At 38.2% G+C, this 22,583-nt stretch overlaps 1 protein-coding gene across 2 annotated transcripts; it reads left to right on the top strand.

Annotated features, from left to right (window-relative positions):
• The first annotated feature begins 19,254 nt into the window (after positions 1-19,254).
• On the top strand, positions 19,255-22,583 carry LOC124860590. 2 transcript variants are annotated; one of them, XM_047354025.1, is made up of 6 exons: positions 19,255-19,478; positions 20,529-20,849; positions 21,042-21,296; positions 21,373-21,495; positions 21,673-21,774; positions 21,872-22,583. In XM_047354025.1, exons 1-6 carry the CDS (start codon positions 19,412-19,414, stop codon positions 22,063-22,065), a joined length of 1,062 nt encoding a protein of 353 aa, XP_047209981.1. In that variant the 5' UTR covers positions 19,255-19,411; the 3' UTR covers positions 22,066-22,583. The 2 variants fall into 2 exon arrangements, with proteins under 2 accessions (XP_047209981.1, XP_047209980.1); XM_047354024.1 differs by having other exon boundaries at positions 21,373-21,561.

Raw genomic sequence — 22,583 nt, 5'->3', positions numbered from 1 at the left:
ATTATTTAACAAGTAATCGGCAGAGTGAGCATAAGGCAGAGATGGCAGGAAGACGGCTGATGAAGAAAGTATATTATAGCCCTTCAAATACGGGAAGTTTTGGGGGTGTAGATAGGCTGAGGAGGGTTATGCAAGATGAAACGGGAAAGAAGGTTGCGGTTGAAAAAGTTAAAGATTTTTTATCAGGAGAAGATACCTATACTCTACATAAACCTGCAAGAATAAAGTTCCCGAGAAACAGTTTTTGTCACCAGACCATTGAGGCAGTTCCAGGCTGATCTCTGTGACATGCAAGCTCTGGCCATGGAAAATGATGGTTATAATTATTTATTAACAGTCATTGACATCTTTTCAAAAAGGGCGTATGTACGAGTTTTGAAGAGGAAAACAGCCGCTGAGGTGGTAAAGGCATTTGAATCAGTTTTTACAGAAAGTCAGATCCCCAAAAAACTTCAGACTGATGCCGGTAAAGAATTTTTTAACAAGAAATTTAAGGTTTAATGGAGAAACACGGTATTGAACATTTTGCCACAGCGAGTGAAGCAAAAGCTTCAGTGGTCGAGAGATTTAACCGCACATTAAAAACAAGGATGTGGAGATATTTTACAGCTAACAATACCCGGCGGTACGTCGATGTACTGCAAAACCTAGCTAGAAGCTACAACCATTCCTACCACTCCAGCATTAAAATGAGCCCTATGGAAGTGACCCCGGAAAATGCCTTTCAAGTGTTTCAGAATCTGTATGATGTCAAGTCCAACAGATATTGCAAGGACTCAGTGACAACGTTTAAACAAGGGGATCTTGTCAGAATATCCAAGGTCCGTGGAGTGTTTGACAAAAAATACGAACAGAGTTTTACGGATGAAGTGTTTACAGTGTATGACCGGATACCCCATTCTCCTCCTGTATACAAACTCAAAGATTTGGATGGAGAACCTATCGAGGGTTCCTTTTACGCTGAGGAACTTCAAAAAGTTCCTCAGCGTAAAAGGTTTTTGTAAGCTGGAAAAACTGGCCTGAGAAATTCAACAGTTGGATCAAGTTTGATGAACTTCGAAACGTATAAAAAAGGTTTGCACTAAACCTCACAGTTGACACAGCATTATGAACCGTCAGGTAGAGGATGATGGCTTTTACGTTACTCTTCCATCTAATGCTAGCATGGAAGTTTTTAAAAATAATACCAGTTCAAGTTTCCGTGTAAATTTAGCTCAACATATTGATTTAGAAGGCCAATGGATGGTTGCATTAGCCGAGATTTCATATCCTCATACATGGCATAATTTACCGGATTATGATGCCTACTTTGAATGGAGGAAGGTTGGTGATGTGGAGATCAATACGCAAAGGATCAGAAGTGGCTACTATAACAGCGTTATTCAACTCGAGACAGAGATGGAAATGTTTTTCAAAAAATTGAAATCGGGTTTACGCATTAAATTCAGCAAAGTTCAAAAGAGATTTGCATTTCAAGCAAACAGTCCGTATGAAATACGCTTCTTCAACACTCTAGCTTATATGATGGGCGTGAAACCAGGGGAATGGATTCATGTTTCTGAACCAAAACTGGCTCCTTTTCCGGCGGATATAAAGGCTGGTTTCTATCACCTATACTGTTACAGCGACGTGGCCAGCCCTCAAATAGTAGGCGACACTTTTGCACCTTTACTGCGGACCGTCAAAGTACAAGGCACATTCAGTGATATGATTACTCAGACGTTTAACCCCGCCCACTACCTTCCAGTCTCCAGAAGACATATTGAAAATATCAATATAGAAATTAAATCGGACCAAAACGTTCCTGTAAATTTCGTCTATGGAAAGCCCGTCATAAGACTACACTTCAGACCGGTGATATCACAACGTAGCCTGAGATAAATTTTATTTGTATAAACTATTCCAGAGATATGTATATAACCTCTAAGATTGATTGGTTATCATTCATATTACGCTGGTCATTCAACACTGCATCAAGCAGGCAAGAGAGAACATGGCACAGCCAAGTCTGAGACGTGATCCAAATCGCTTTGTAAATTACTATGTAAGTCAATCAGGCGGTAATCTGCCAGGGTTTTAAGGGGCCCCGGTCATGTACGGACGCGGAATTGGATCATTATTTTCAAAATTATTCCGCTTCGTATCCCCTCTGGTTAAAAAAGGATTTGCAATTGCAAAACCCCATCTTAAAACGGCTGCATCAAATATCGCTTCGGATGTCATCGGTAGAGCCGTGAGTAAAATGAGTGGTTCTACACACACCGACGGTCAAGAAGGTTCAGGAATTATGGTTTTATCCAAAAGACCCAGAACAAGACCCCCTGGTGATCGTTTAAGGACGGTTGAAAAACAACGACAAACGCGAAAAAGGAGATCAGTCGCAGCTGACAAACGAAGAGGAAGGAAGTCATCCGCAAGTTTTGATATATTTAAATAATGGCTCTTTTACATAACAAATCATCAGAGTGCACGCTGGCAGAATTGGACTTATTTTCTGCCCCGATGACACAGCTATCGATCGAAGATAAAATTTACACCGAGATCCAGCTTTTATCAGCAATCACTGATGGAGGGCCGATCGAGTTTTTCATTCCGGGAGACGGAGAAAAGTATCTGGATCTCAACGATACACTGTTGCATCTCAGAGTGAAAATTACTAACGAGAATGGAACAAACCTGCCAGATGATGCACCTGTAGGGCTCATCAACAACCCGTTAAACACCATCTTCAGTCAGTGTGACGTCACTCTAGGAGATCGAATGATTTCACAATCCAGCGCTACACATCCATATAGAGCCATGATTGAGACATTGTTAAACTTTTCTGAGGATTCTTTAAAAACCCAGTTTAGCTCTGGTCTTTTTTATAAAGACACTGCAGGTGCTCTGAACTCTATTGTTACAACTAACGGCCCTAACCAAGGTCTTAACAGCAGAGCAGGCTTTACGGCAAATTCCAGGGAGGTACATCTCCTAGGCCCCCTGCATGCAGACATATTTTTCTGCGAGAGACTTCTTTTAAATTCTGTTGGCAAACTTCTGGTGGGCGGATTCAATGTGGCATCTTTGGATGTATCTGTAAACAGGTTTATATGACATTTTATTGAACTATGCTTAAAATACATATATATTGTTTTTATTTAATTTTTATTTATTTTTTCTACCCTGCTGCTGCTCGACAACTGTGTCTTCCACAGAGCTCTCAGTCGAATCTGTAAACAGTTTTTATCTGAGGTTTAAAATACATTCACTCTCAAAGAAAAATAGATAGTTCTTAGGACTTACTTACTTTCTGGTGGTGCTGGTAACTTATCCGGTGTGTCTTCAGGGGAAATTATGATAATTGACGGGGGGGGTATTCAAAGAATCAGTTTTAATTTCTGTGTTAAAAGAAAGTTCAGTTGTTGTTGGGGGTTTCTCTTGTTTGGAAATAATTCGCCTTCTCAATTTTGACTGTCGATTCCAGCCACTGAACCCTCCAACTTGATCATTTGGGTTTACCTCTCTCATCAAATCTATAAATTGAAACATTGTCAAGGGTTAACTATAATATATATATATTTATATATATATATATATATATATATATATATATTTTATTGCATTTAACATTTACTTACCATAATCTGATTGTGTCAAGATGAAATCATCAAGGTCATCAGCGGTGGGTTCTATGACAAAGAAACAAATATATATATATATATATATATATATATATATATATATATATATATATATATATATAAACAATATATATAAACAAAATTAGAGAACATTCACATGCATTTAATGATTTCTTAAAAATGAATACTTACTTACTTACTTACATTTAAAGCTGTCATTGTGCTTTTGTGAATTATCAGAAGTAGAAGCCACAATTTCCGGGTTTCCTGAAATATTTACCGACATTTTTTCTTGTCAGTACTGGTATTTTCAATGTAACAAGTGTTATGGTTCAAAGACATTCAGCATTTGAAGACCCTGACACTGAGGTTAACCAATGAAACAGAGCCCCAACATTTACACACAGTATTTATACCAGAACATGACAGTGTTATCTCAACTGCAAAGACTATGTTTTTAAGACCAAAACCCTTCTTGAGTTCAAAGGTGATATGGTTATCTAATGAACAGACGTAACTGCCCTTCCTGACATCGCCCCTAACAGTTGGATATAGTATAATTGTAACTCCCCTGAATAACCTTTTACTCTAAGATGAAAAAGTAAATGTTTTAGAAAAGCTACAGGTGACTAAAATTATCATTCCTTTTTCCTAAAATGGAGTCTCTCATGATTCAAAAACAAACACATCATTGCTAGTCAATTTGTAACTTGGAAACAGTATACTGATGTTCTTTTTTTTTTTTCTGTTAATCTCATATTCGTCTTACCTCTTTCAGCTGCTTTTCCAGTATGTTGACGCAGAAGCTGAAGGTTTTTCTCGTTCCATCGATGTAGTGAAGCACAATTTTTTTATTTACTTTTTTAGGTCTTTTCTATTTTGAACGGATTTAGACTGGCTCATATATTCAACAAATAGGTCCTGCTGTAAAGCAAAATTAACTTACAATTCTGTCAGGATACACAGTTCCTTGATTAGGATTTCATGTGAAAGGTCAACATTAAGTTGATTATACCTTTAAAATATAAAAGGATGCATGTCTTTTTTTTGTTTTTTAGATGTATTAACGCCTGAAAAAACATACAGATTATTAATAACACCCTTAAACACACCCCTGTGTTTTAATTGACTCATTTAAGGTATCACCCCTAATGACGACAACCAATCAGCATCCACGGTTACGCCCCCTTGGACACACCCCCCTGCTTGACCACGTGACCTCCTGCCCACATGGCAACCACATGGCGCCCACATGGCCCCCACCGGAAGTCCCGCCCACCTGTCAAAATGTTTGATGAAAGGGTGCACTTAAATTCTCTAACAGCATTGTATATAATACAAAAGAGAGTAGATTTCTCTTTTTTCCCAGTAATGGAACAGTTAGAATCAGTAACCTGATCAGGACTGACAGCGGTGAATATAAACTTGAACTCTTTGATAAAGATGGAAAGACAACAGGATGGAGAACTCTGCAGCTGTTTGTTCAAGGTAATCCACTTTTTATTTTCTACTTTTTTAATTTTCTACTCTTTTACTTTGTTCTTTAACTAAATTAGGCAATGTAGAAACACAATATCTAATAACAGGCTTCAGTATGTATTCTGTACCTTTCCAGTTTCCTACCAAAATAATAACAAAATGACATTTTCTGTAAATAATCTGTATGTGTTTCTCTCTCAGCTCTTGTGTCCTCTGTCCAGCTGGTCCCAGAGTGTTTGTCCCAGGGACAGATGAAGGTGTCCTGTCGCTCTGAAGCAGACAGTCTTCAGTACAATTGGACACTGGATGGACACATACTGACAGACTCTGAGCTCTTCTCTAGAAATACTGAGTCTAACATCATCGTTCTGAGACAGAACATCTCAGGACGTCTGGTCTGCTCAGTCAGGAACCAAGTCAGTCATTCCCTCAACGAGACGATCATATCTGGCTGTGGTGAGTGAAAAAAAAAAATTATCGTTTTGAATTATAATACATATGTTACATGACTTAGAATTTTGTTTGCTTCTAGGCTTCATATTCATTAACTGCATCTCCTATGGGACACAAATTGCTAAGTGGGTGTATAAAGAAAATAACACCCTGTGTGTTGAACCAACAACAGTCCCTCCAGCAGTTAAACACACTAGTGTGGGTAAGAATACACAGTCAAATACTTCTCCTACCAGTCCTTACAACAATGATCAACTTTGGTAGGCTAAGAACATTGACCTGTTTAAAACCTGTTTGATTACCTAATCCTCCAGTGTAAGTATAACTGGAGTTGATCCAACAATGAATTAATTTTAGTGTAAGCTTGTCAGTTTTACTAGACTGATGGTATTTTTTTTGTCTTTAAACAGTTTTCTCCTCCTTGCTCACTTTTGGATTGCGTGCTATTGCTGTGGTTCTTCCTTTAATTGGCCTTTTTCTGTACTTAACATGGAAGTTAAAGAAATATGAAAAAGCTACACCTTCTGCCCTCTCAGCAACAGTGGAGAATCCAGAGAACTCTGTTATGATGATTCAGCTGAACCTTGAACGAATGCCATCATGATTGTAAATATTCATGGGGTATGTGCTTCAGAAACATAAATATTTAAACAATTCTGTGTTTTGTTGCCATGTTGAGAGTAAAACATTTAAAAGCATTATGCAGGCATAATGCTAAATTTTTAACTTTGTTACTTTCTTGTGTTATACATATAAAAAAAATCATCCAGCAGTAAGGGCAGCATTTTTTCTGTTCATGTGAAACCAGAGGAGACCAAGGAGGGTAATAGCCAAGTTAGTTGGTCTATTGATGCTTGAAGGAAGTTTTCGGGAAGTCCAGTCAAGCTCAGTCCATGGTGTGAAGAAGGTGGCGTGGTGCGCTGGGCGGTGGTACTTGCACGGGAGCTCGTAAGAGGGGGAACAGGGTTTGCTAATGATTGTGGCCAGTTGATCGCAGAGCCAGGAAGCTGCCAGCTTGGAGTTTATCCAGAGAAGGTAACTGGAGGCTTGAATCTTAGATCCAGAAGTCAGGAAACGAACTGGAAACAGAGCCGGGGCTTGAAAGCAACCTGAGGAGGGGAATACACGAAGGTTAGTCGAAGCACTGAGAAAACACGAAACTTAGTCACAAGCGGCTTAGGTTTGGCGAGAGACTGTTACCACTGTTGGCTAACACTCAGGCGGTGAGGTGCTGGCAGCCTCCTGCTTAAATGCTCCCAGTAGCAACCAGCAGGATAAGGAACACCTGTCACCTCTGCATCCATGAGCTCCCACGCCACCTGTGGACTGAGCAAAGTAAATAGCAGGCAAGAAACAGAAAACAAACAGAAACTCACAGGCCCCGACACACTGTTTTTCTACCTCCCAGATGTTTTCTTCCAAGATTTCTGTTTTTTGCTCCATCCTTCTTCCTATCAACTCTGACCTGCTTCCCTGTCCGTGCTGAGACAAAAGCATCCCCTGAGCACGATACTGCCACCACCTTGCTTCAAAGTAAATATGGTGTGTTCAGGTTAATGTGCAGTGTTGGCTTTCTGCCCCTCATGGCATTTTGCATCTCGTCCCAAAATTTTATCTTTTTAATCTGATCTTACCACATGGGACTTTTCATGATTTTCTTCCAACAATGTTTTTGAAAGAAAGTTTGTTGCAGTGAATTTTATTTAGGGGTATTAAAGTAAAGGGGAGTAAATACAAAGGCAACTCACTCTTTTCAGATTTTATTTGTAAAAAACAAAACAATGTACAGTATAATATTCTTTTTACTTCACAAATATCTACTATGTTGTTTTGGTGTGTCAAATAAAATCATATAAAGTTTGTGACTGTAAATTGATGAAATGTAAAAAACGTTTAAAAAGTCTGAATGCCTTTGTTATTCAATGTTTCTGTTTCTCTTGTAAAGTGCCTCAAAATAATACCCATGTTTATGCTATTCTGTAGGCAGGCAATTACACAATAATGTGTAGTAAAGCGCAAGAGACCATGAACCTGAACATTATCTTGATGTTTAGACTTTAAACTCAATGTCTGCAAATTATTTAGACAAAATATATGTTTCCTATGTTAATGCATCTGAATATCTGCGTTTGCAAAGGTGAAATTTCTCACAGTACTGTGCAAAAGAATTGCGCTGCTCAAGGTGGCAGCAGGTTGGACTAGCTCTGTTACTTTTCATTCTGATCGATTCTTTTTTGGGAACTCAAATTCCTATGGTGGTGGATACAATAGATTTTTTTTGGACGACTGTCCTCTCCGGTGTCACAGTGCAGATTTTTCCTAATACTTTTCCAATTTTTTAACATTTGTTATGATGCATTGCCATGGCACTGGGGTTGCAGCTGATTAATATCTCAAAAGCTCAAATAATACTTCAGCTACAACTTCAACTACTGTTGGGGCCATAATATCACTTCCAGTAAGTCTTGTTCTTTACGCTGAAGATAGTTCTTAATGACTTTGGCTGTATGTTTGGGTTCCCTCTGTTGTGACTATGAATATGAATATATTATTTAATATTTAATATTAATATTTTCATATTTTATTAAATAATACTTCGGTCTGTTAAGGGTTGTCCTGTGAATACCAGCCCAATAAGGCGGTGGTATTAGGACAAAGTCAAAATGGGTGAGCCAAGCTCTGACATTATTGAACAGCAAAACTCTGCACACATGGAATGAAATCACACAATTTCTTAAAATACAATAATTTATTAACAAAAATAAGTCAACTCAAAGTCAAACATATTTCAATTAACAAACTCTTTACTATGCTAAAACAATCCAACTAAACTACCAAGCAGAATTGAAGAATAGGGAAGACTAATGGGCTATGCACAATATAAACAAGTTGATTAAAGATGATTGAAAACCATGACCAAAAGAGTGATGCAACATTACCATGCAATGTTTATGTTTGAAAACCAAGGATTATCTTGAAGAATCTGGAAATGAAGTTAAATTAGTCTTGGAACCAACTCAGGCAATAATCAGCATACCTTTAGACAACCATTCACAATGCAAGATCAGATAAAATATTATTTTAATAAAATGATGTTTTAAAGAATGATCTGCTGAATAAAACCAACCTTCTGGACGACCAACTCTCAACGGTGTTTAATTAGCTGCCTTTATTTATTAAAATAATATTTAAAGAAATATTATTTAGGAAATAGTAAAATATTTAAGGAAATATTTTGAAAAAGAACCAAATCTTTCTGGAGAAATGGGGCTTAATGGTACGGTGGCCGGGGGGTGCAAAACACTTTTACAAGTACCAAAGCAAATTTACATTTCAGAAAACAAATTTACATTTCAGAAAACAATTTTACATTTCAGAAAACAAATTTACATTTCAGAAAACAATTTAACAAGATGTGAAACAAATTTACATTTCAGAAAACAAATTTACATTTCAGAAAACAAATTTACATTTCAGAAAACACTTTTACATTTCAGAAAACAAATTTACATTTCAGAAAACACTTTTACATTTCAGAAAACACTTTTACATTTCAGAAAATCAACCGGAAAGGGAATGTACCAACGCCTCAGCCTCAGGGGCTGCATCCTTCGAAGGCCGTATTTGTAGGCCAATTACGTTACAGCGCAGCGACGAAGGCTGTCCCAATTCATGAATCATTCCGAGCAAATGCTGCCGACAAATGTGTCCTTATTTTGCCCGATTTGAAGGATGGGTCGTGAGTATCCTTCGCGGCCCATCATTTCCCATCATTCATTGCGGGTCGAAGCGGATTGGTCAAGCAGGGGAAGCCATGGCGGACCATAGCAACAAAAGCTGTGAGTAAATCGTGGAAAATTACACTTTCTGTGACACAAGTTAACTTCTACAATGTTTTTAGTGCAGGAATATAACTATGTAGACGTGAAATATCTGCTTGATTTATCTAGACATCGCTTTATTTCAAACGTGCTCCGACGTGTTCGGAGTTTTCCGTTCCCGGCGTAGTACCTGGCTCGCCTCGCCAGCCCTACCGGCGGTGAGGCGAGCTAGCCCGGTAGAGATCTGACCGGACTCTGCTGGCAGTCATCACAGTGAACGTTTAACACAAGGGATTTCTAACAGTTTATGTTATTATTTTAATTATTACTGAAAATCGATTGAACATTTCAGGTGATATTAAGGTTAACCAGAATAAATGGACAGTTTTATGTAATCCAACTGTATCGCTGGGGAGTGTGATTGAGAATAAATAAGCTTTTCAATATTAATTTTTAATGAAGAAATGTGCTATATGTTTTAAAAGTTTATTTATAATTCAGTTAGCATTATAATTTCTGATTCCAGGTAAACCCGACGAGGAATACACCTCCAAATGTAAGTGAATCTCAGTAAAGAAGTTAAAAGTTTGAAAGAGCTTGTTTTATGCATTTGCATAGAAATATTTTAATATTTTCTTCAAATTAAGACAAATGTGAAATTAAAAAAGGCTTTATGTTTGCTCTGATATTAAGCAAGATGGGGTTTTTTTGGGGTATTTTCATATTTTTTTTAGGTACAAAGGAGCAGACGGGCCAGTTTATTAAGCTCAGGGGTGACAACCACCACCTTTCTACTGGAGCTAAAAACTCAGCCTCCGTGGCTTGGAGGTACAATAACAACATTCTTTGCAGTCAGTTTCTGTCCAGTTTCAATAACTCCTATCTTTCTAACTTTCATAAATATCCATCCAGTGATTAACATACTTCTTTCGGTTCAAGACAATTCTGGAGAAGATGGACCAACAGGGGAAGGTCACCCCCTTTGCAGGCCAAAACAAAAAAAATAAGAATTTAGAGTTTGTTCAGAAGTTCTCATGTCACACACAAATAAAAAATATTTCTAAAAGTCTTTTTGGTTTCTCTGTTTAGTCAACTCTTTTTTTTTATTCCATCTAGCTTTAGGATTGTAAGTATTGTTAGGTTTATGATTATTGATTGATTAATCTTGATCAATAATTATAATTACAAATAATAATCTGACAAAATCAATTTCTTAACCAAAAATCCTCATTTATGAATCGAGACCAGAGATGTTTCTGGTGTTGTAATTGTGGCCCAACGCCTCTGACAATTACAACCGTTGAATACTCCGTAATAATTAATAACTATTGCCGGAGATGTCACTGTTTAATCGACCGTTTCTGCCGAAACATGTGGAACTTGAACCTTATTTTGACTGACACATCACTTCTTGCACACAATGAAACACAAAACGCTCTCTCTTTATCTATGTGAATATTTATTAATTTTCACCTACTCAACATGCAAAATTCTACAAACACAGGGGTCACACATCTAAATAAGCAAAAATCAACAAACGGTAGTGGGTATGTATTGAGTCCACCAGCAGTTTATGGCACTACAGACGAAGGAAAAATGAGAATCTGAGTTGTGGCGAATGGTGGGGGTTGGAGCGCAGCTTCGATGGTCCTTTATGATCTTCTGATCATAAAACTTCCCCCTAACTCCTGAGCACAAAGGATTCTAACTTTTGGCGGCAAGCTAGCACAGTGAGATTGAAGACAAAGAAAAAAAAATGGAGAATTTTACCATGAGGTCGTTTTAACAGTCCAGTCTTGCAACGCACCCGCGTTCAGGTAGTAAACACAAACAGCTCTGGGAACGCGGCGGATCCCGACATCAACATAACACATCAAAGCTCAATAAGCAAGGTTACATGCACATATTATTCAGAACACATGAGATCCTAACTAGCGATTCTGATCGCTTCTACAACCTCTGACCCTGCCCAGGCCTTCTAATAAAGAAATAAAAGATTTAAAAAAATTGGGTTTTACTTGGTTTTACTCGCTTCTTCCTGAGCGAGGGAATTCGAGCGAGGAAAAGTGGGGTAAGTTAATTGTGCGTCCACAATCAACTTCAGGGAAAGCGGTCAGTCTTCGTCCTTTGGTCTTCTTGACAAAAAGGAAAAATATGATCTGACCATCAAAGTCAACTTGAAAATGAAACACGATAGCGGTTCGTCTCTCCGAAACTCCGTGTTCTCAGTTATGTGTTAACTCACGTCTTCGATCGGCAAAGTGAAATCTCTGGCCTTCTTAGTCCAAAAACCTCAGTTATGAATTGTTCGTTGTCCAACGAGAGAGAATGAATGAACTCTGCAAAGAGCTCTTCTCTTAAAGTGGTGCGCTTCAGTCACTAGACCGGTTTCTAGCAGAAGGCAAGTTTTCAAACATGAGTGCCTTCCTATATAGCGCCCTGTGACGTCAGACTTGGGATGCCCAGTCATATCAGTCGCAATGCTCGATGGGATATGTAGGAGCGGGCTGTCCTGGGTGCAAAATGGCCGATGCCATTGGAGGGGCACAGTGACGTCCAACAATGTGCAGATAATCCAATACTCAGCAAACAAGTGGTCCAACAGTATCCAGGGTCAGGAGAGGGAGTCAGTGAAAAGCCCACTGCTGCTATTGGCCCTGGTTTGTCCTTATGGAGGAGGTGTTGGGACAGAGGCCTTCTACAACACCTCTTGTCCTAATTGCCTCCAACCCTGAGGACACTCCAGGGCCAAGCGGAGCGGTGGGCAACCAGATGGAGAAGGGAGACAGTGAGCCAGCAGGAAGGGGTCAGAAAAGAAAGAGGGACAGAGATGATGGAGTCGATCAGGGAGGACATGAGGGTACAGAGAATGGACAGACTGTTTTCCCTAAGAATGGCACCAAAATAAAATGCTACATAAGAAATATTAAGTTTTGTTCAGATTGTTTCTTAAAGTTTTAAGTTGTTCTAATAAATTTCAAAATTGTTTTTGTCACTAATGTTATTTACATTTGATCTAACAATACATCAACTTCATTTAAGTTATAAACAGAATTTATTATGAAAAATACAAACAGCACTTTAAACAGAATGAGGGAAGAAAACATCCAAACAGATCAAGATTACAAGACAAAAGGCATAAAATAAAACTATGTACAAGTATTTACAATGGCGACAGCAGGATCAACCTGAGTGACCGGTTCCTGGAAAAACCTCTTCAACAGAACAAAGAGGCAGATGTCTTTCTGAACAGAAAGTCTCTGGAGATGTGGCTTAATCTCTCACAAGGTCAGAGACATGGATGGGATGCTGCAACTGAGACCTGTGGTTTGTCTTTCTGGATGGTGAGTGAAGCATCACACAGGTGGTCTGCAGATGTTTGTGATTCCTCTCTCCGCTGCCCACAGTATCGTCCATCAAGTGGGTTTAAAGGGCTGGCTGAATTGACGGCTGCCACATCACTAAGAGGTAATCGGAAAAATACAGAATTAGAAGATGGTGCTCACAAAATATTACAATCAGTTATACCCCTATCTCAAAAATTAATTACATCTATAATATTATACTTGGCTGCACACAGTAGTCATGTTCTGGTGGTACCTCCTCCAGGGCAGACACCTCAGCTGAAAGCTGGTCCCGCCAGAGAGCAACGCTGACTGCCTCAGTCCAAACCTCACCCTCATCCTCTTCTGCATCCTCCTCTGGATCATCCTGTGGGGCCATGACATCCCCAGCACCAAGGCAGATGTTATGGAGGATGGCGCATGCTGTTATGACCTGAAAACAATTTAAAAGAGGGTGCATATATGTGTATATATTATGTATAATGTATATATAAAATGGATCTAGGTCAAAACTTATGTGAGGTACAAAGGTGTCATGCACCTCCAGCGCTTGCAGGAAGATGGCTCTGAATCTGGTTTTCATCATTCCAAAAACAGGCTCTATTATAGAGCCTGTTTTTGGAATGATGGCTGTTAAAGCGCTGGGCTCCCACACCTTGTCTTGTCCTCTTGTAGGGAGTGATGAGGGGGAGTGGATATTGGAGGCATGGGTACCCTCCATCAGCAAGGATAAAATGCCCTGGAGGAGGATAAACTGTACAGTGGGCTGTGGCGGAGCACCCTAGAGTCATGCACTGACCCAGGCCAGCCCACATACGTGTCAATAAAATGGCTCTCAGAAACTGCTTGCAGGATTATGGAAGGGAAGAGTTTCTTGTTCCTGTAGCACTGACCATCAGGGCTGCTTGGACACCTGAAGCGGATATGGCAGACATATATTGCACCCACAGCTTTAAGAAAAGCTCTGTGGCGTGCCAGCCCTGCAAACTCACGGGACACTGCCTTAAGTCCTTAGGGGTCTTTAGAAGGTACATGACCTGGTGACGAATAGCCACGATCTCCTCTGTAACTCTGTGGACGATGCAATGGACAGTATAGCGAGGCATCCCAAACACTCTGCAGACCACTCTGTAGGATGTGCCACTTGCCAGCCAGAAAAGAAAAACCAAGGTCTCAATAGTAGCACCCCATCCATGTCGCCTATCCTGGTGCAAAAGATTAAGCAGCACTGCCAGAGACTCCCTGCTCAGCTGAAAATCAGGCCTGGTGTCCTCCTGGTTGAAGAAGCGTTTCAGGACTGGGACACTCAGGTTGATCCTGCAGTAAAGGGGTCTGGTCTAGAAAAGGGAAGAATGGAGATGGAAAAACACATTATTTTTAAGGCATGTTTCTGGATATTTTAAGTGATCAAAGCAAGTAGATACTAATACACCAAAAACACTGCATTATTATATAATTATCTAAGAACAGCCAGAGGGGATCAAATAATTTATAATTCCCATCTATCTTAAAATTGAAAGTTGTTTTTTTATATATATATATATATATAATATGACATACATTAGCCATAAAGTTGCTATCTCTTTGTTTATTGGCCTCACCGCCGGTAGGGCTGGCGAGGCGAGCCGGTTACTACGCCGGGAACGGAAAACTCCGAACACGTCGGAGAACGTTTGAAATTAAGCGATGTCTAGATAAATCAAGCAGATATTTCACGTCTACATAGTTATATTCCCGCACTAAAAACATTGTAGAAGTTAACTTGTGTCACAGAAAGTGTAATTTTCCACAATTTACTCACAGCTTTTGTTGCTATGGTCCGCCATGGCTTCCCCTGCTTGACCAATCTGCTTCGACCCGCAATGAATGATGGGAAATGATGGGCCGCGAAGGATACTCACGACCCATCCTTCAAATCGGGCAAAATAAGAACTGCTGCTCGGCCTCTCAAGGTGATTTCAACTGTTTCCCAGTCAAAGTTTTTAAATGATTAGCTTCTTATACAGAAACAGAGTTTAGTTGACTTAAGCAATCTGACACAATCTTTAGAGAACTAAAGCAGCTTCTTCACAGCAGCTCAGGTGTGGTTTTTTTAACCTTCTTCTTTTTAAATGACAGTGCAGTTTAAAGTGTGGAAACAACGTTTCACTAAACTTTACTTGCTTTTCAGACATATTGTGGGGCTTTTGTAAAACTGAAGGTTATATAAAAAGTGAAGTTTATTCTAGTTTTTTCTAGAATCATCCTTTTTAGTAGAAGCAGCAGTTTTCTCAGATAAATTGAATAAAGAAAATCTGAAAATAATTATGTGAATAAGAACAGAAAGTTACTGTCTGATTCATTTATACAACAGAAATGATTAAAATGACTTTTTTCTTTAGTCTGACTTTTCATTTTAGCAAATATTGCCTAAACTCACCTGCATTAGGGAGACTGAGACATCCTCCTGTAGCCAAGACTATGGGATCAGTGACTCTTTGGTGGTTCGGGGGTCCTTGGGGCCTGAGCCCACACATTGTGGCACCACTACCTGTGTAAAGGGATGTCAAACTGGGTGCAGTGTGACCTGGCTTTATTTCCTGCCATCATATTCTAGCAATGTGGATCATGGAATATGATCCTTTTATTATTATTAGGAGGATGTCTGGTTATCTAACTGATGGACAACAACCCAGAAACACCCAGCAGTTTGGACTGGAAATTGGTAATACATTTTTTCTATTTTTCATTATTAATGGAACATTTAAGGTCCATAACGTGAGAAGAAATGAGAGCGGTGAAAATAATTTTCACATTAGTTCAAGTGGAAAGACAACAGTAATTAAGACTCTGCATTTTTGATTCCATGCAAATAATGTTTTTCTTCTTTGTAAAATAAGTCCAATTAATGGATTTGAATCTGAGCATGTACTGAAAATAAACAAACATGTCAGCCATGTAATGTGGTAGCTTCCAATTTTATAAAAGAAAATGTAGATTTAATCAGACATTCTTTTTCTCTTTCAGCTCCTGCGTATTCTGTCCAGCTGGTCTCTTAAGTGTTTGAGCCAGGGACAGATGATGGCATCCTGTCTCTCTCAAGGAGGGGACAGTCCTCAGTACAGATGGACTTTGGATGGACACACACTGACAGACTCTGAGCTCTTCTCTAGAAATATTGAGAACAGCATCATCGTTCTGAGACAGAATACCTCAGGACGTCTGGTCTGCTGGGTTAGTAATCTAGTCAGTGGTTCCTTCATATATATATTGCCGCTCACTGTCTTTGCTCTGAGGCACCACACTAAAGACCAAAGGGGCAGAGCTTTCAAGTCTGTGACACAAAGGCTGTGAAATAGTCTCCTTCTACAGCTACGTTTAGTTGACTCTGTGAAAGAGAGCTCTTCTTTCAGGTGCTTTTGATGGTATTTGGCCTTTAACATTGACATCGCTAAATATCTAGGTTCTTTATTATGTGCTCCTTTTGGATTCCTGAAAATATGTAAAAAAGTTTTTTTTTTATCTACTTGCTGTCTTAGCTAAACCTCATGACACACACAGGGGGAAACAAAATGGCTGCCACAAAAGTTAACAAAAATAATGCTAAATAAGCCCCCAACATTCCTGAGGCAATACAGCACATGGTTGAGCTCAAGGAAGTTAGCAGCAACATTTTAATATTTTCAACCCCAGGGTTTGTTTTTTGTACATAAATAAGCACATCTTATTATTATAGAACCTTTCACAGATAAAGTGTTTACAAAGTCAGCACATGACAATAAAACATGATTAATATGACAAAAAACAAATCAAATGATTCAGAAAAATAAATAAATAAATAATAAAATTATATTTTTCTCCACCTGAAAGAAGAAGTCTAATCCCAGATAAACATTATTACTAGAAGTTAAAACAGACTTCTGACCTTGCAGTGCAAATATGTGTCTACTTCATATAAAATTTGTTGCTGTGGCAGAAAAATAAACTAACTTGATATAAAAAATATTATGTTTAGTGGTGTGCAAAAATGTTTGGAGCAATAATAACAAAGTAAATAAAGTGAAAAAGAACTGGTGATGAAGCGTGGTTATTATCATGCCTGTTTTGCCATCACACCCCTCCTCCTCTCCTATTTGTCCTGCTGGTGGAGCTGATGACATGCTGGTTCCTCTGTGTCTCTGGGTTTTAGCTGTCAAAGCCGGTATCCATAACTCATCAACCATCTGGTTTTGAAGACCAGTCCAGTCAGAGCATTACCACTAGGTAGTAATCTTCATGACAGTGAACTTTAAATTCATCTGTTTGAAAGATAATGAATGATATCTTCTCTGCTAAAAAAAAAACAAAAGACGTGTAAAATTCATACAGCTAGACCCACTTAAGGTCCCACCATAAACTCATGTTTACAGAATAGTTAACAGATTTACAGATTAAGGATAGGATGTCATCAAACTTCATGTACATCTAAAAGTAAACAGACAAATACTTTTGGCAATATTGCGTGTCTACCTCAGTGTGGAGACAACGGTCATTCTGGACTATGAGGACCACTAACTCATATTTCCTCTCCATATGTCAAACCAAGTTCTCCTATTTTTATTTCTTTGAGACGACCAGTTGCTTACTGTAGCTACATATCAATATGCCAGGAGCAAGGCACTTAGCCCCAAGCTGCCTACTGATCTAAGTATCGATCCATTAATGTAGTGTGTGTTTGTGAATGCGGTTGGGTGAATGTGCCCTTAGTGAAAAAGGTTTCAAGTGGTCGTATTACTAGAAAAACGCTGAATAAATTCAGCCCATTTACCAAATGGGTGTAATTTATTTCAGTATAAATCCAGCTGTTCCGTAAAGGCCTCGGATGATTGTTCAGAGGTATTTGTGGAGAACCACTTACACATCACATCACCCTGAACACATCATATTTTTACTATGGCTTTCTCCACCTTTTAATTAGTTGATTTTATGTTTCGTCTGTTTTTTTTTTTGCTTCTTTATCTTAATTGTTTGTTTATATTTGTTGTTTTTATTCTTATATTCATTCCTACTTGTACTGTGCTGCACTTTGTTCCATTTGAGGGCTTTTTAAAGAGCTTCTTAAGTAAAGTTGGATTGGATCATCAAATGTTGGTGATATTTTCTCACTTTTCCTTGAAAAACTCCAATTGTAACAGATCGTGAGATCATTGTCCCTTTTCAGGACACCCTGCAAATCCTCTGTGACTTGCATCTCCCTCTATTTCTATTGGAAAAAGAACGAGCAACCAAACGAAGACTCTGTAGTCTTACAGAAACAGCTTGCAAAGAGCTCTGTTTTCAGGGTTCATGGTGCTAAATCAGGTTTAAAAATAAGTTTTAAAGTACAATTCTAGATATTTGAGAGCCTAAAAAACATCAGTAACATGAATAGTAGCAGAAACAAAACATCATGTAGAAGAAGCTTTAATTTATGCTAAATTTTAATTTACGGTGAATTTGTCAGTATTCAGTGGAATGTATCTTTAATAAAGTTGTTAATATTTCCCTCTTTCCCCTACTGGTCAGCAAGTGTTATTTCAACCTGAAAACACTAACAAATGAGAGAAACACAGAGATGGCAATTAGAGAAGTTTATTAGCTGGTGTTTGTTTTCTTTTGGTGCTCGGACCCCAGTGGAAGACATGGATGCTGATAATGACATGAGCTTGAATGAACATCTTAGGGTTAGAATTAGAGAAGTCTTCCCCCCCCCCGGGATCCTGATTCTGGTGTTGGAGTGGAGGCCTGAGGAGATAAAGTACTCGGAAGGAGCTTAAAACCTGATGGAGGAGATGGGGTGGAGGAGGGTCAAAGTTCAGCTGAAGAGCAGGAGATTCTGATGTGATGTGAATGTCTGTAAAAGCGAAGCCTGGAGGGATGATTGGTTGAAGAGGAATGTGGACCAGAAGCTGATTGGTTGGAGCGGAGAACGTAGTGGACTCGTTAGATGGATCTGGAAATAGAGGTGAGTCTTCCAAGTTGAATTTTCGTCTAATTTCCATTTTTTTCTAAATGTATCTTCAGGTTGATTGCCACAGTTATAAATGTCTAAATGTTTTCTATCAACACTGATGGCAATGATTTTTTAATGATTACAATTAATACAGAACAATTTCAAAATTTCCAGGTAATAAAACATCTGGTTCTTTACTTTCATAGCTGAATAACTGTAAATAAACTTTATTTTGTTTACAAAATAATGCATTTTCTCAAATTTTCATTGTGCATAAGTATAATCTTCTTTTTGTTCATGAAAAAGACAATGTTATGAAATGTTTACAGATTAGAAGTGAATGCCATCATATACGTTATAACATTGTTTGTGCTTTAAATATAGTTGTATTAAGAAAATTGCTGTTCCTCGTAATGGGCACTTGTTTTTTTTTATGATTGTCAAAAAAACAACCCCTCTAGCATAAAAATATGTTTTAACCTTTCATCTAAAACCTGTTGAAACAATGTTTTCCATCTCTTCCTTTCAGCCCAACACACAAGCTTAAATTCTTGTTGGTTAAAAGGGGAAGTAAGACTTTTATCACTTCCTCTCGTCTCGAGGAGGATGAAAAGTTGAACACTACAGTTGTCTATCATAATCAAGGTTTTCACAAGTTATTTTCTGTAGCTGATCACCAACAGGACACATTGCAGGTTGTTACATTCAGGAACAAATACCCGAAAATCTCACAGCGGCTGAATGAATGCGAGGGCAAAGATGAAGGCCGTTGTTGGGCTCTTACTGATGTTGCTCCGAGGCTCTCGTGGTAAGGTTTTTTTTACATTTTTCATCTAGCACCATATTTATTCTTCTACATATGAGTTATATGTTTTAAAATAATGATAATTTGTGTGATTTGCTCATAAATTTTTATAGAGTTGTCCATAAAGTAAAGCAACCTGTTTTCAGGGAGAGATATATTTAAAAAATGAAAAATAAATGTTCTAAACCTGTTAATTATGATTGAAATGTGTGGCAGTTGTTCAGCTCAGGCTCATGTGCTTTTTAGTTTTACTTTGTGTATACATTTAATGGTTACTTTAGAATAAAGCATCACATTTAACCTCATATTAACTTTAGGTAAAAATGTGAAAGACAAGTAAATTAAACAATACAATTATATAATTTGAGTAAGGATTTAGTGTTCAAATGGCAAACCTAGTTGTTCCTTAGGTTAATCAGCTACTTTAAATGTTTAAGAAACTGTTATTATTTCTTGTTAGAAACAAAATTAGACTGACTTAAAGCTGGCATACTGCTTTCTTCATTAAATTGTTCTGCATCTGGATATCTGCAACAAATAAAGTTCATCAGAAACATTTACTTTGACCACATGATTTGATTATCCTTAAAAAAAGATTGATTTACCTTAATTAAAATCTAACCAGAAATTCAGAAATGGGTTTATTTGTTCTCTTTGCATAGTGAGCAGAACCGTGCCTTTCTTTGATTTGTTGCAGTTTGTTAAAACAATGTGAATCTGGGGCTCAAAAAACAAATCCCTGAATCTGGTGTCTGTGTCTCTGAATTCTGCAATCAGTAATTTTCTTATTAACATTTGTTGTTTTAAATGCATGTGTTTTGTTTGATTCTGTTAAAAGTGAAAGAGGTGCTGATTTAAGATCTTAGCTGATTTTCCATCATGTATTTCATGCTCAGCTGTTTGACTCTAAATGCTTAAAGTCATAGTGAGGTCTGACAAATACACAATGTCTCATTTTAGAAAGGTGCTGGTGGCTAAAATAAACTCATCATTTTGTAGATTAGGTATGCTATTTATTTTCGTTGATTATTATTATTATATGATTAATTTAAGGTATAGAATCTTCCTGTGATGGCAGACAGGATGAAACTCAATGTTATGGAGCTTTGGGAGGTGCAGTGGACCTCCTGCTGGTGGACAACGTCTCAGTAATTCCCAGATTCAACTGGAAAAAGAACAGCTCAACAATACTCAGGTGGAGAAACAACAGCATTGCAAATAATACAAAAGAGAGTAGATTTCTCTTTTTTCCCAGTAATGGAACAGTTAGAATCAGTAACCTGATCAGGACTGACAGCGGTGAATATATACTTGAACTCTTTGATAAAGATGGAAAGTCAACAGGATGGAGAACTCTGCAGCTGTTTGTTCAAGGTAATCCACTTTTTATTTTCTACTTTTTTAATTTTCTACTCTTTTACTTTGTTCTTTAACTAAATTAGGCAATGTAGAAACACAATATCTAATAACAGGCTTCAGTATGTATTCTGTACCTTTCCAGTTTCCTACCAAAATAATAACAAAATGACATTTTCTGTAAATAATCTGTATGTGTTTCTCTCTCAGCTCTTGTGTCCTCTGTCCAGCTGGTCCCAGAGTGTTTGTCCCAGGGACAGATGAAGGTGTCCTGTCGCTCTGAAGCAGACAGTCTTCAGTACAATTGGACACTGGATGGACACATACTGACAGACTCTGAGCTCTTCTCTAGAAATACTGAGTCTAACATCATCGTTCTGAGACAGAACATCTCAGGACGTCTGGTCTGCTCAGTCAGGAACCAAGTCAGTCATTCCCTCAACGAGACGATCATATCTGGCTGTGGTGAGTGAAAAAAAAAAATTATCGTTTTGAATTATAATACATATGTTACATGACTTAGAATTTTGTTTGCTTCTAGGCTTCATATTCATTAACTGCATCTCCAATGGGACACAAATTGCTAAGTGGGTGTATAAAGAAAATAACACCCTGTGTGTTGAACCAACAACAGTCCCTCCAGCAGTTAAACACACTAGTGTGGGTAAGAATACACAGTCAAATACCTCTCCTACCAGTCCTGACAGCAATGATCAACTTTGGTACATTAGTAAGTGAAAATTGTGATCAGTTAATTTTTCCATCTTCACTAGTCTCCATGAATCCCACACAGTAATGCTGGCCTTAAAAATCTGTCTTGTGTTCCCTTGTTCTCAAACAGAGCTGTTGCCAGTAATGGCTGGTGTACTCGCAGCATTGGTAATTGTCTTAGTAGTTGGCATAGCATTCATTTGTGCTCACAAGAAGAAGAAAACAACCAAAGGTAAAAAGAAAAGAAAATCAGCTTTCTCCTTGATACCTGATGATACCTGATGCAGTCAGCAGGTTTACCTTTTATCTGTCCTTCTGCTCCTCTGCAGTGGAGGAAGATGACCAGGACGTGACCTATGTTGATGTCAGGATTGTGAAAAAGCGGGAAAGGAAAGTGGAGGTCAATGTGGCTGATGTGGAGTACGGCCAGGTCATGTTTTCAAAAAGACCAAAATCAAGACTAGACAAGCCTAACCCAACAATGGACGATACTGTGTATGCACAAGTACGCAAAGGCAGGTGATTTGTAATGTCTAACAAGGCTATTTTCACACATTTACAAAGACCGCACTATGAAAGAGTGATTGAGAGAGAGGTAAGGTTGCTAAAGGCTTTCATTTAGAGTGATTTCTTGATAAAGATGCAGCTCACAGGTCCATGTATGGAGGCTAACGCGGCTGTCCCCGTTTCCGTTCCTGGCTTAAGCCATATACTTTATGTCCCCTTTTTGTGTCTACTATAATGTTAAATAAAGGACAGTGCCACAAAAAAACCTTTAGAAAAGCCAGTCATTACAGCTAAAGCTTGCTGTGCTGCTTCTTTTTCAATTATTGTTGCAGTTTTAAATTATTCAAGTGATACCTGCTTCTAGATAACATGAAGTCAGTTTTGTGAACTACAACCTGTAAAAAAATATTTTTTTCAGTTCATAACTTAAAAATATATAGGTACATTAATATTTTATTGTAACTGAAAAGCTGAAATACTGTTAAAAATAGCTGTATGTCAGTTTAATAAATTACAGTATTTTCATAAATACCA

This window comes from Girardinichthys multiradiatus, chromosome 23 (genome assembly GCF_021462225.1).
Source record: "Girardinichthys multiradiatus isolate DD_20200921_A chromosome 23, DD_fGirMul_XY1, whole genome shotgun sequence".
NCBI lineage: Eukaryota > Metazoa > Chordata > Actinopteri > Cyprinodontiformes > Goodeidae > Girardinichthys > Girardinichthys multiradiatus.
This window is presented reverse-complemented; position numbering and strand designations above follow the sequence as displayed.

Bases quoted from the DNA above. Each gene is read 5' to 3' on its own strand.
- LOC124860590 (XM_047354024.1), top strand. From the start codon at position 19,412: ATGAATGCGAGGGCAAAGATGAAGGCCGTTGTTGGGCTCTTACTGATG. The intron at 20,850-21,041 runs GTAATCCACTTT...TTTCTCTCTCAG, and splicing joins TCTGCAGCTGTTTGTTCAAG to CTCTTGTGTCCTCTGTCCAG. The intron at 21,775-21,871 runs GTAAAAAGAAAA...GCTCCTCTGCAG, and splicing joins GAAGAAGAAAACAACCAAAG to TGGAGGAAGATGACCAGGAC.